Below are 12,244 nucleotides of genomic sequence, written 5' to 3'. Positions count from 1 at the left end.
TTTTGATTATATTTTAATGTTATTCTGCATGCAATGTATTTGAAGCAGTGGTGTCTTCTTGTTAGGCAGAGCAGAATTGAAACTTCAGAAGTCTCAAGTGATAGGGTAATTCCTTTTGAAAACCCAGCATCATTTAATTCCCATAGTTTTGGACTGCTGAGTCTCGAGTTTCTTGGCAGTCGTGCAGACGCTCATTTTCTGTAGTCTGAAACAAACTGGGAGCAATCACTGGGTCACAGGCATGACTGCCATCACAGTTGGAGTGATGCTACAGCAACTGTGTTTTTGTTTTGTAGCTGATGCTTTTTTCAAAGCTGCAGTGAGCCTTGTTCCTGAAGTGCCCAAAACGATCAGTGTAGATGGAAAGATGCGGCCTTCCGACGCCTTCCTCTTGGAATTCCTTTGTAACTTTTTTTCCACGCTATTGGTTGTTCCGGTAAGTTGGGTGTGTGTGAATAGCACATAGACTGGCAGACTGCCCTGACTTTCCTGTTCAAAAATCCAGAGTGGATTGGAAGATGCAGGGGTTGGTTTTCCACAAGCAAGCTCATTGATTTGCTCATTGGCTGCAAAATCGCCCACCCCAGTGCGAAACGGGGAGGCAGAACATCTGTTTGGAGGTGAAGGTCCAGCACTGCCTCTCTGAGTAGCACCTTGCACTTCAATGGAATTAGGCTAGAATGAAATCTCACCATCACTTGACTGTGTACACATCACTTACTGTTTAACAGATCCTTGCAGAAAAGGGGTATTCTAGCAGAGCACTCAAAATCTGATACTTGTGGAAGGGTTATTCATATTAAAAGATTGCTGATTGTCTGTGACTTTGCCTTCCCAGTGTAGCTTTTCTTCTGAAACTCACCAGTCAGCTTACTGACATGATTTAAATAACAATAAAAAAACCAAAACATCTTCTCAATGTGTTTAATATTAGAGGCTTAGCTCTTAAGGGGCTGCCAATTAATTTTGTGCTTCTCCCCTGTGGGTAGAACACAAAGCAGTTCCAAGGTTCTGTGGAGGCTGCCTGGATCAAGTTTATGATTATGGCTCAAAGGAGCCTCTTGAAAGGAAACTGAAACATAAGTTTAGAAGGATTTGCAGGAAACACACTTAAGCAAAGCAGTTGTCAGCTTTATCTACATTGTAATTTCCACTGAATGACCACAAATAATCCCCTTTTTTGTTTTGGGGTGGCTGTGGTGTGCTTTTGACTCTATTTTTTTCCTTCTCTGTAGGACCATCCAGAACAAGGAGTGCTGTTCCTTGTGCGAGGATTACTAAATGTGATCCAGGATTATACCTGGGAGGATAACAGTGATGACAAAGTCAGGATTTATACTAATGTTTTGCATCTGCTGTCTGCAATGACTCAAGAAGCATACATCTACCGTGTAGATAAAGGTAATGCATCAGGGTGGCTCTGGAACCTTGTGTTTGTGGCATTGTGATACCCATGCATTTTGTCATTGGACCTAGTTAATGAAGCTCAGCAGTAGTCAGGCTTACAGAGTGGATTCTTTTCCTCTGCAGGCCAGATACTGTAACTTAAAATAATCACAGGAAGTTCCCAAGCAGATGTACAGTCTGTTTTGTGAAGTGAACCTCTGCAGAGGCCTTTAGGTAGTTTGTTCCTGGTGGTGGTGTTGCACATAGCATAAAGGTGAAGTTTTCAAGTAAATGTTAGGATTTTGTGTGTTTGTGAGGCTTTCTTTTAGTCCAGAGTATCAACTTGATTTCTACTTCTGACTGGTTTTTCATTCACATTTATTAACAGCTCCAGTTTTCAGAATGCAGTGCCTGGTCTTCATTACTGAAATGATTTATTTGCTGCTTTGAAGGCAGGCTTTCACTTTTGGAGATTGTGGTGGCAATTTACAAAGATCTTCAGAATACCTTGAGGAAAAAAAATACTATCCTAATTCTGAAATTTCATTTTAGAAAATGGCTGTAGTCTTTTTGTCATAATTGTTTTATATGCTCTGAAATGTCTTATTATAGAGAGGTTACTAAATTAAGGTAGAGTATTAATTAAGGCTTCTAAAGCATGCTGGCAAGATTAGTATAGTCTGAGAGGCCAAGCTGTTTTGGCTTTCTCTATTAGTTGCACAGGGCTTTCACAAAGAGGAAGGCTGAAATATATCCTGCAGTTCTTCTGGTGAATAGTCTGTCAGAGTTACCAACCATGACACAATATCTCCTGCAGTTAGCAGCACAGAAAATGGCTGTCAGTTGAACAACTACTCTGTAGTAAATCTGCTGTTCAAATTCTGCGAGGAAATGTGGGTTAGCTGCTTTCCTTTCACTCCATTTTTCATATGACCAAATTAGCTGCATAATCCCAAGCTGAGAAATCTGAATTAATTAGATTTGAATGAGAACCAGGGAGCTGTAAGCAGGTTCCCCTGGAGCTGGATGATGTTGGGTTTTTTTCTGGGTGGACCATGGTGCCTTTGCTTCTTAAAATGAAATTTACTTGGGAACAGGGGAACCCTTTTTATCTTACATGCCCTCTAATTTACCCAAAGTACACTTAAACCTGCACATTTCTTGTAACTTCTTATTAAACATTATAACTGAAACCAATACCCATGTTTAAAATCACAATTATATATAAGCTCTAAAAACTTCAAGATCTTTCTTCTTCCAAAAAAACCTTCAAGGTCTTTGAAACTGAAAATACACTTCCTGAATTCCTCTCCAGGAATTTGAGGTAATCAAGGTTTTATTTTGGGGGGGAGGAAAAGGTAATAATAAAACAAAAGAAGTGAAAATGCATTTTCCTCTAGTTCCAACTCTTTTATTTTCACTAAGTAAAACACAAACTGTTTGGCCCAGTCCTGCTGCTGCCATTGAGGATGATGCCCATACTCTTCTAAACTGATGGGAGCAGGGAGTCTTGCCTGTGTGGGAAAAGTACAAATTGGCATTGTATGTTAATTTGCATTTAATTGTGGCAGATATTTTGAACCTGACTGCATCCAGGAATACAGAACTGGCCTTAAGCTAGAAGATTCTTTGCAGTGTTTTATTCCTAACATCAAGAGGACATAGTAAGTAACCAAGTGATGGGCACTTCAGAGAAGAGTGTTCTGTTTGCGTTTCATGGAGGAGAGCAGTTTTACAACTTCCAAATCTGGTCTGCTATGAATAGCTGGTGTTATGTGTAGCAATCAAATGCAGACCTAAGCTTGAATTCATTTCTGCAGTTGATTCCAATGATGCTCTGTATGGTGGAGACTCCAAGTTCCTGGCAGAAATCAATAAGCTGTGTGAAACGGTGATAGCACAGATCCTGGATCATCTGAAAACCCTTGGGAAGGAAGAGGTATGTTCCAACTCAGCTTGATTCAATACAAAACTGAAAGTTCTTTGGAGTTGAATAGATGGGCCACCTTCTTGACCAGGCACTCCATGAACCTTAAAACAAGAGGAAATTAGGAAATATTGCTTGTTTAAAAGGTGAATCAGTCACATAGGTAGGCCTGTGGTGGAGAGACCTAATGATGTGCAAGAGATCAATCACTTAGCAACTATAGTACATTTTTAAGATGCAGGTAAAGTTCCCCTCTTAGCTATTTGCTGTACATGGATCATCTGATAGAACTGACAAGCCATGGAAGCTCCTCTGGTGTGCTTAGTGCTAGCAACTGTGGCAGTGCATCAGAGGTGGTGCTTCTGTTACAGTACAGGATGAGGACAGCAGAGCAGCATAGTGTAGTGAGAGTTAGCTTGAAGTTAACCACCTTGAGGCCTGGTGTAGTCTGGTTATGGGAACATGATGCTCTATGAAGTTAGAGTTAGCTTTAAATTAACTGAGGTCATTTGGTTATGGAAATAAGAGATTCAGTGTAGGATGACTCCCAGATTAATCCTTTTCTTACACCGTTGCCTCTGGTGTGATGGTGGAGTTTAAAGACTAGAAATAGTTTACTTTGGACCATTGTTTCTGCATGTCTGTAAGATACTTGGTAAGTGGTGGAAACCAAAACAAATAAATCAGAATTCTGCCAGTGGCCTACAGCAAGATTACTGAGTATGGCTTTGGAAAGTATGGTCTGGACCTCTGTGAACCACAGGTTCCATGTGGAGCATGTCTTTGTGGGATTAATTTTAGAGCAAAAACCAAACTGATGCAGGCAGCACTGAATACTGAACACTTTAAAAATACATTAAGAAGTTGGAAATAGAGATTAACCTCCCATAGTGCCAGTATAGAGCTAAGAGTAAAATGTTTCAGCCTGCTTGTAGCTACAGCTGTGTTCCTGCACCCTGAGCCAACAGAAGCTGTCACTGAGTGCTCTAGAGGGAGGTTCTGGACTGCGCTTTCAAGGACTGTATCCAAAAGAAGACACTTTCTCTTCTGACCATCTTGCTGTGCTAGAGGAGTGGTGAAATAGGGTCCTCTGGGTGGTATGTGAGCTCCCAGCTGCAGCTTGGTTCCTTTCTCAAGTCACTGTTTCCTTGTACTATAAATGAATTTGCATCAGCTGCTGTTGGTTCGAGATGCTTCACTTGTCCCTTGTTAGGACAGTTGTGTAATGAGGGTGCTGAGCACCTGCCATGCCCCATGCAGCTTGTGATCTTTTCCAGTCAACTAGCAGATGTTAAAAGGCTCCCAAAGGGTTTCTGTGAGAGGCAAGACTGCCCACCATGGCTTTCTTTAGGAATGCCTAGATTTGGGTCTTAAGGATGCAGCCACCATCATCACAATAGCACTGGAATTAATTTGGGGCTAGATAGTTCAGGTAGTATGAGCAAACAGATGCTGTATCAGCACGGAGACTTGGCTGAGACTGATCTCTTTAGTGCCTTGGAGCAGGCTTACAGGACATGCTGAGCTCTGTGCTGCTACAGGTGGACTCTTAGGGATCAGAGCCAGTTACTTCAAGGCTGTATGTGGGAACAGCAGCAGGCTAGGGGCACCTTCAGAGAAGCAGCCTATCTAAATGCACAAATGCTTTTCTAACAAAAGGCTCAATGAACCCTTATGGTGTAGGTCTCTGGCAAAAGGCATGAATATTGGAATTGCTAGCCAGAATTTTGTGACCCACTGTGTGAAAGATGCTGGGTTTTCTGTTACACTGTATGAAATGTGGGCATTGCTCTGCACTTTGGTGGAGGGGCTTGGACATAAGGGGTCACATTTGGGGGTGATGGAGTTTCTTCTTTGGAAAAAGGCTGATAACAATGAAACAAAGATTATGGAAAATGTGCTGTCTAGAAGGCTGGCAATTCCTTCTGGTGTGGGAATTGCTAGTCCCATGATAGATATGGCTGCCAAATAGCTGAGCTATTGCTTTCTCCTTGCTGCCTGTGAGTATATCCAGTGAGTTGGAGTGCCACCCACAATTCAGTCTCAATCATGTCAGCAGGCTTGGCAGCATGCTGGCATAGATACCTCCCTTGGGTTGGAGGTCAGTGCCATGTTACACAAACATTCCTGTTCAACATATGAAGTCTTGTTTGAGTGTTTGTGTTCATGTTCAGATGTGGGATTTACTGCATACCTGAGGCTGCCTCTCCACTTTGCATTGTGTAACTGATGACTAGATGCCAAAGTTCTGTCTGTTAGACCTACTCCAATACAATGAGAGTTAGGGTGCATCTCATTTTTCCCAGCTTTTGAATGTGTTTCTGGACATTTTTTGAAGTGTGATCCTTTCTGGAGTGCATATGTTTCAAATGAGTCAAAACAGCAGCCTGATTTTAATGTCTGGTTTTTGTATGTGCATTGGTACTGCTTGGGAAACCTCACCAGTTAATACTCAAACTGGAGTACTGCTGCTTTTGCATCCTCCCCAGTCATTCAACTGTCCCCCTTCTTGAGCCTAAATCTCCAAGCAATTTCCAGGAACCTCTTCTGGAGTTTGTGTTCAGCAGAAGATACAAGAGGAATACTTAGATCAGTACTTAGGCATTTAAGCTTTTATTGTTGTATTCCAGCTTGCTGTGTTACCACTACTGGACTAGACTGAAGAGTTTTATTTCTCTGTCTGGTAGAGAGTGCAGTTCAACACTCCCAAATGAGAGTTGGAATTTTAGCCTACAAACAGCTGGAGCTACAGGGGTGAAAATTGCAGATGTAGCTGTACAGCACAAGCTGTCACCTCACTAATTTTGTGTGATTAATTTAGTGCTTAAGGGAACTTCTCCTGGGGCCCTGAGCAGCTTTGGGCATTGCATCTGCATGCATGTGTGTGTGCTGGCACACGGTTTCTGATGTGTCAGATCTTTTTCTGCATGTATAAATCGCCTCTGTGTGTCACATAGGTACAGTAGCAGTCTGATGCTTCTAGTTGGGGGCATGCTGTGTCCTCTTTTCTAGTTAGCCAATTCTTTAATGGTGTGGCTGTCTCCTTTTCCATATTTATTTGGAGGACTGATTGCTCATTGTGTGCCATTTCTTTGATTAATAGCACCTGACCTCTCCTGCTGGCACTGAGAATGGAACTTAATTCACTTTCAGTCCCTAAGGGAAAGGGCAGAGGCTGCATGACTCCATTGGTATCCTGTCAGTAGCACACAAGTCAGTGATCACTGCACTCCCACCCCAATCTCTGCCTCATTCTTCCTGTAACTTTGTACCTGAGTTCTGTCTGTTAGCTACCCTGGCAAGTCTTGAACTGAAAGGGCTGAAGTGCAGCATTAAGTTCATTAACCAAGGTGTTCAGCTGGATGCTGTGTGTTAATTACTCCTCTGCCACTCTGGTTTCTGTGTAAGATACAGCTATGCTTTAAGCAAAAACCAAAGGACAGCTGCAGCACAGCAGTATAAGAAAAATACTACATCTTGAATACATCTAATAATAATTCATCCTTTTAGCCCTTTACAGTTTACTCTGTAGGAATAGGCAGAATCTGCAGGTACATTTTAGTTTCTTCTGCTTTCTGCTTAGCCCAAGGCAGGATGGTAGAACCCTCTAAGCTTAATGTAGGATCATTGGTGCTCCAGAACTCCTCCAGACAGAGGCTGAAGGGCATGGTGCACTTCCATGGTGGATTACCACGAAGCAGCACTCCTGCTCACATTCTCTCTTCAGCAATTTTAGGGAAAGTAGCTGCACATATAGCACAAATATATTGGTATAACCAAAGTTTCAGGGGGAAAACAGCAGGAAAAACATCCTTAGTTAGATAAGTAAGCTTTTTCCTGCAGTCTATTCTGCTTTTAAAGTTGCATTAAGCTAGACTGATGATAAGAAATACACACAGCTATGGTGATGTCAGTGTGAGGTTGGTTGGTGGGAAGGTGATTTCTTTGCAATTGTAGGGATTCTTGAGTTAAGAATGTGTCAGAGCTGTGCCATAGTGGTATGAGATGTAGGAGTCTTGTATAATGATTTTATTTACAGCAGCTTGGGTTGATTCATGACTGTCAGTGCTTGTCGCAGTTAGAACGGAACATGAAGACGTGCCCATGCTCTTGTGTCTGTGATTATTGCTGTGTACTACAAAGTGAGTACAGCCTGGTTTGGGATGACTCTGTGGTAATACAGGCAATTTCTTTTTCATTCCAGACCCTAAAGAGACAGAGCCAGCTGGCACTCTACTTCTTCAACACTATTCTAGCTCATGGGGATCTACGGAACAACAAATTAAACCAGCTTGCAGTCAATCTCTGGAATCTTGCACAGAAGCATGGCTTCGCTGACACCAAGACCATGGTAAGGAAAACAAATCATGCAGAGAAATTTTAGTTCTTGAGATATTTTATAACTCCTCATTTGGGAAAAGGCAACATTTTCCTGATCTAGAATAGAATACAATAGAATTAACCAGGTTGGAAGAAACCTTTGAGTCCAACCTATCACCCAGCACCATCTAATCAACTAAACCATGGCACCAAGCACCTCGTCCAGTCTCTTCCTAAACACCTCCAGTGATGGTGACTCCACCACCTCCCTGGGCAGCCCATTCCAATGGCCAATCTCTCTTTCTGTGAAGAACTTCTTCCTAACATCCAGCCTAAACCTCCCCTGGTGCAGCTTGAGACTGTGTGCTCTTGTTCGGGTGCTGGTTGTCTGAATAAATGCAACTTCATTACAAGTTGCTCTCTTAAAATTAATAATTTAATGAGCTTAAAAATAACCCCTTAATTGTTTTAAATGGTGCTTAATGAATAAGCAGCTTATTTCAAGTGCTCTGTATCTTTCTAGCACTTTAAAATGTATTTCACACATTAAAAAAGTTGGAAATGTTGAGTGCTGTAGCTTGTTTTCGGTACAGAAAGCTGTCTTGAAGAGAAATACAGTGGGTTTTATTTAGTGGAGGAACTGCATGGTGTTAGCTTGGAAAGTAGGCACTCTAGAGGCTTTAAGATCTAGGTGATAATGAGCTCTGGAGTAAGAAATGCAAGTGCTCATGCAGCCAGTGAAACTGAGGGAAGATCACAATAGTGTCTATCGAAACAGCTTCACATAGGCTACATGATGGCCTATGTAATGAGAAAAGACAAAGACACTGGAAATCTCAAAATACCTTTTCTCCACACCCAGGTGAAGACACTAGACTACATCAAGAGGCGAAGCAAGCAACCTGAAATGGGTCACTTCACAGACTTGGCCCTTCGGCTTCCTCTGCAGTCCAGGACCTGATGCACTCCTTTTTTCCAAGCAGTCGTCTGTACAAGAGAGCATGTAGCCAAGGCCAAAAGTCACTGATTTGGAGGAGTTCAGTGTAGTTTTATTTTACTTAGTGTGGCAGATTTACTAGGACACAGGTAAAGGTAAAACTGTTCTGAGTGCAATAATTTAACCTGAGTTTCTGGTTCCAATTTTACCACTATAATCTCATTTTCATTGCTGACTGAGATTCAGTAAAGGCTATTTTGAACCTCTCTGCTTGCAAAAGCCTTTCGAAATCTAATCTGCTGTCATTTTAGTAACAAAAGAAGATAATCTGCATGGATCAGTTCCCAGCCTCCAAACTTCATCTCACTTGCAGAACAGTCTTTTCTCCTGTGTGGAAAGCAGCACTTCAATGTAACAATCCCCCTAAGGCACCGTTGTGCTTTGGGATGCTGCCAACACTTGTTTGGTCAGTTCCAGTAGAAGAGAAAAATGGCCAAGGTGTTGCTGTTCTAATTCCTACAGAGCATTCTCACAGATGTGTTTAATGTTTTCATTTGAGTCCAGTGGTGTTTTGAAAAATGGAAGGAATCTTTTAAGTGCTGTTTGCAAAGAAAAATGGAAATGTATGCAAAGTACACTGTCACTAAATAAAGCAAACTGCAGTTCATCTGGTGGTTCTGGGGGAGTTTGTGTATCTGTATTTATCACCTTACCCTTGTGGAATTCAGTTACATGCACTGCTATTACACCCCATAAAATGTCACCCTCACCCCTTCTGTCCCATGGTAAGGAACCATGTTGAGACCTTGCTGCTTTTGCTTCATGGTAAGTATTTTAATAAGCTAAATCCTTATGGGGATATGAAGAGATATTTGGGGGTTGTTAAGCCAAACAGGTAACTCATTTTGCTGGAACCATGGATTTAAGGAGTTAGCAAGCTGGTATAAATACCACTCAAATTATGAAACCATTCTTGTTGCATGATTTTATCTCCTCAGTGGTTACTGAAACAGAGTGCATCTAAAATATGTATTTTGTGTTAAATTTGTAGAGAACTGAGCAGAGACTACCTGTGTTAGCTGAGAAAAACTGCAGGAATACAAGAGAGTTATGAAGTGATAGCAACTTGATACAGAACCTTGCCAACCTTTAGTACATTGCTATTTTAATTATACTGACTTTCCTTAAATAATTGTCTAAAGTGTAGATAGATAATGAAATAATAATGCTGCACATGTTATCACATCCCACTTTTAATTTAGTTTTCCTTCTTGCTGCAGCTGCACAAAACAACTCTCAACAGCATGGAGATGATTCTTCCTGTTGGGCTTGGAAACGTGAACCACAAACTGGGTAAGGGGGATTAAACTCTTGAGCTCTCTAAAACAAGTGGGTCACATTAAGCAGCTGTGGTATGGCAGAAATTGCCTTCTGGGGGTAAATGTCCTGCTCTAAACCCAGTGCAGAGTTGTTCCAGAGTCTGTGAAATGGAAACTCATACAGCAGGTTTACAAATGACCCAACCACTTCCCTTCCCCATGCAGGCACCAAGTCTTGCCTGTTGTCTTTTGAGCACAGTATAACTTTGGTTTCTTTACTGATGCAAGGCCACCATGAGAAATGTTTTTAGTGTTTCACTACTGTTTTTATTAGTGCAAAAATAGCTCTGGTTAGTTATCAGGAGCAAACTGTAAACATCTAGCTTAGAAGCTAACACAACCACTCTAATAAACTGCTTTTAGCTTACTTCCATGTTAGAGCAAAATTAGTTTTAGTTAAAGCACTTACTCTAGACCTCCTTTTTCTTCTGTATACAGCAACTACACAGGCCAGGCCAGCTTTAGCTGCTTGACAAAAGGTGAGTTTTCTTCTCAAGTATGTGTCTCTTCAAACTAAAACATTCTCATGTGCAAGCTGTTACCAGAAGCAAGGTGTGAGGCCATCCACAAAGCTAGTCAAGCACACACTGGCAGACATTATGCAGTTCTAAATGGGAGAGTCCTTACTCCAGGGCAAGGCTAGTACCAGTATCACCTTTGGCATCTCCTGTCAGGGGCAGTGCAAACAAGTCACTACCTATCCAAGAGTGGCTCAGCAGCAGGAAGCTGTAGATGCTGTCCCTCTCCTAAATGAAGTCACTAGTTGACATTTTCCTACTTGATCCTTTAATTCACTTCTTCAACAGGCAAGTAGCTGAGGCCCTGAATTCAGTATTCTGAAATCAGTATTAAACCCAGAACTTCCACTACTGTCTTAAATCAGTATTAAAACCAGAACTTCCACTCCTTGAGTTCAAGTAAAGCAACAGCTGAAGCCTAGAAGGGCCCACTGAAGTCAGTTGGAAATGACTTGTAAGATCATTGAGTTCAAACATCAACCACCATGGCCATTAAACCATGTTCTGAAGCAAGCTTTGAGAGCACTTGTGCAAGAGAGACTCGCCTCAAGGTGATGCTTTTAAATGACACTTTAAAGGAAATAAATGCTTTCCTCAAAGACTAGTTCAGACCCTGCAGGAAGTGGTTCAACATCTCCCTCTTCCCAGTTATGGGAGCAGATTCATGGCAGTGCCCATTAAGAGGGGACCTCTGCATAATTTTCACTTCCCTTCAGGAGCTGCCCAAGTGCATTGGACCCAGCTGCTGTTCTGTTGTCTTCTGTTCAGGCAGTGGAGTCCTCTAGAGAAGAGTATGGTGAAAAATGAGGTTGCCTTAAAAGAGCAAGAAATGGAGTAGTTCGGTTGGCATGATCTTATCAAACCAGAGGTGATTTGGTGGAAAAGCAATGAGCTGGGGAAGTCAAGATGGTGACCTAATTCTGGGGAGCTGGGGCTCCCCTGCTTGTCAGCCACTATTACATGACAGCAGGCATGGACATAAGGCCTTTATCTGCTTAAAAAGCAGAGCTACACCACAACTTAACACCAGTGGCTCCCATAAGTAATGGCACAGCCAGGAATAAAATACCTGACAGGTTTTCACCATCTTCTGGTAACTTCAAGCAGCCTAGATGACATACCAAATGCAGCCTCATTTTGTACCCTTATTGAAATGCCTAGTGCACAAAATGCACAAAGTGCAGGTCGTCTGAAGATCCAAAGGCTACAAACTTCATCCAGGCTGATGTATAATGAACCCCAAAGCACATTATTACAATTACCTTGCATTTTGTAATTGGGGAAGTCTAGATCCATCTGTTTAGTGCTTTACCCAGAAAGCATTTACCTTAATTTACAGGTAATAGCTGCTGCTTGAAAATCCAGCTGCCAGAGCACAGTTAAGACATATAGTGGATGTTCAATGCTGTTCATTAGTTTAATGAAGGTGTCAATACTGAAGAAACTACTTTAAGTTTACCCTCATCAAACCTGGAGGTACACCTGCAGCGTTTCTTCCAAGTAAACCACCATCGCTTTGCACCACTCACTGAGTGTGGAAACAGGAAGGCTTGACAGAGCACTAAAATCCTTTGGAATCACTACCATGTTGCTAAAAAGAAGTTTCTGAAGTAGCATCTTACTATCAACTTGTTTGCAGGCATTGCCCACATCCCTTCAGCCTTTGAAGGAGGCTGTCCCTTGCCTTGTAGAAAATATTGTCCTTGAAGTGAGGACCCAGCTCCACATCACCTGGTGTGTGCTGTTGCAAATGTGTACTGAAAGTGCCTCAGAAATC

At 42.0% G+C, this 12,244-nt stretch overlaps 1 protein-coding gene across 1 annotated transcript in view; it reads left to right on the top strand.

Annotated features, from left to right (window-relative positions):
- Nucleotides 1-9,237, top strand: part of VPS35L (VPS35 endosomal protein sorting factor like) — a 53,004-nt gene extending 43,767 nt beyond the window's left edge. The window contains exons 27-31 of the mRNA XM_068146832.1: nucleotides 297-436; nucleotides 1,236-1,401; nucleotides 3,207-3,325; nucleotides 7,518-7,664; nucleotides 8,496-9,237. Coding sequence (XP_068002933.1) covers nucleotides 297-436; nucleotides 1,236-1,401; nucleotides 3,207-3,325; nucleotides 7,518-7,664; nucleotides 8,496-8,594 — 671 coding nt within the window. The 3' untranslated portion in view covers nucleotides 8,595-9,237. The remainder of the gene's footprint in view (nucleotides 1-296; nucleotides 437-1,235; nucleotides 1,402-3,206; nucleotides 3,326-7,517; nucleotides 7,665-8,495) is intronic.
- Nucleotides 9,238-12,244: the final 3,007 nt, after the last annotated feature.

This window comes from Melanerpes formicivorus, unplaced genomic scaffold, assembly GCF_026170545.1.
Source record: "Melanerpes formicivorus ecotype bairdi unplaced genomic scaffold, bMelFor1.0.p_v2 SCAF_14, whole genome shotgun sequence".
NCBI classification, from domain to species: domain Eukaryota; kingdom Metazoa; phylum Chordata; class Aves; order Piciformes; family Picidae; genus Melanerpes; species Melanerpes formicivorus.
Note: the sequence above shows the minus strand (reverse complement) of the source record. Positions and strands in the feature narration are given on the sequence as shown.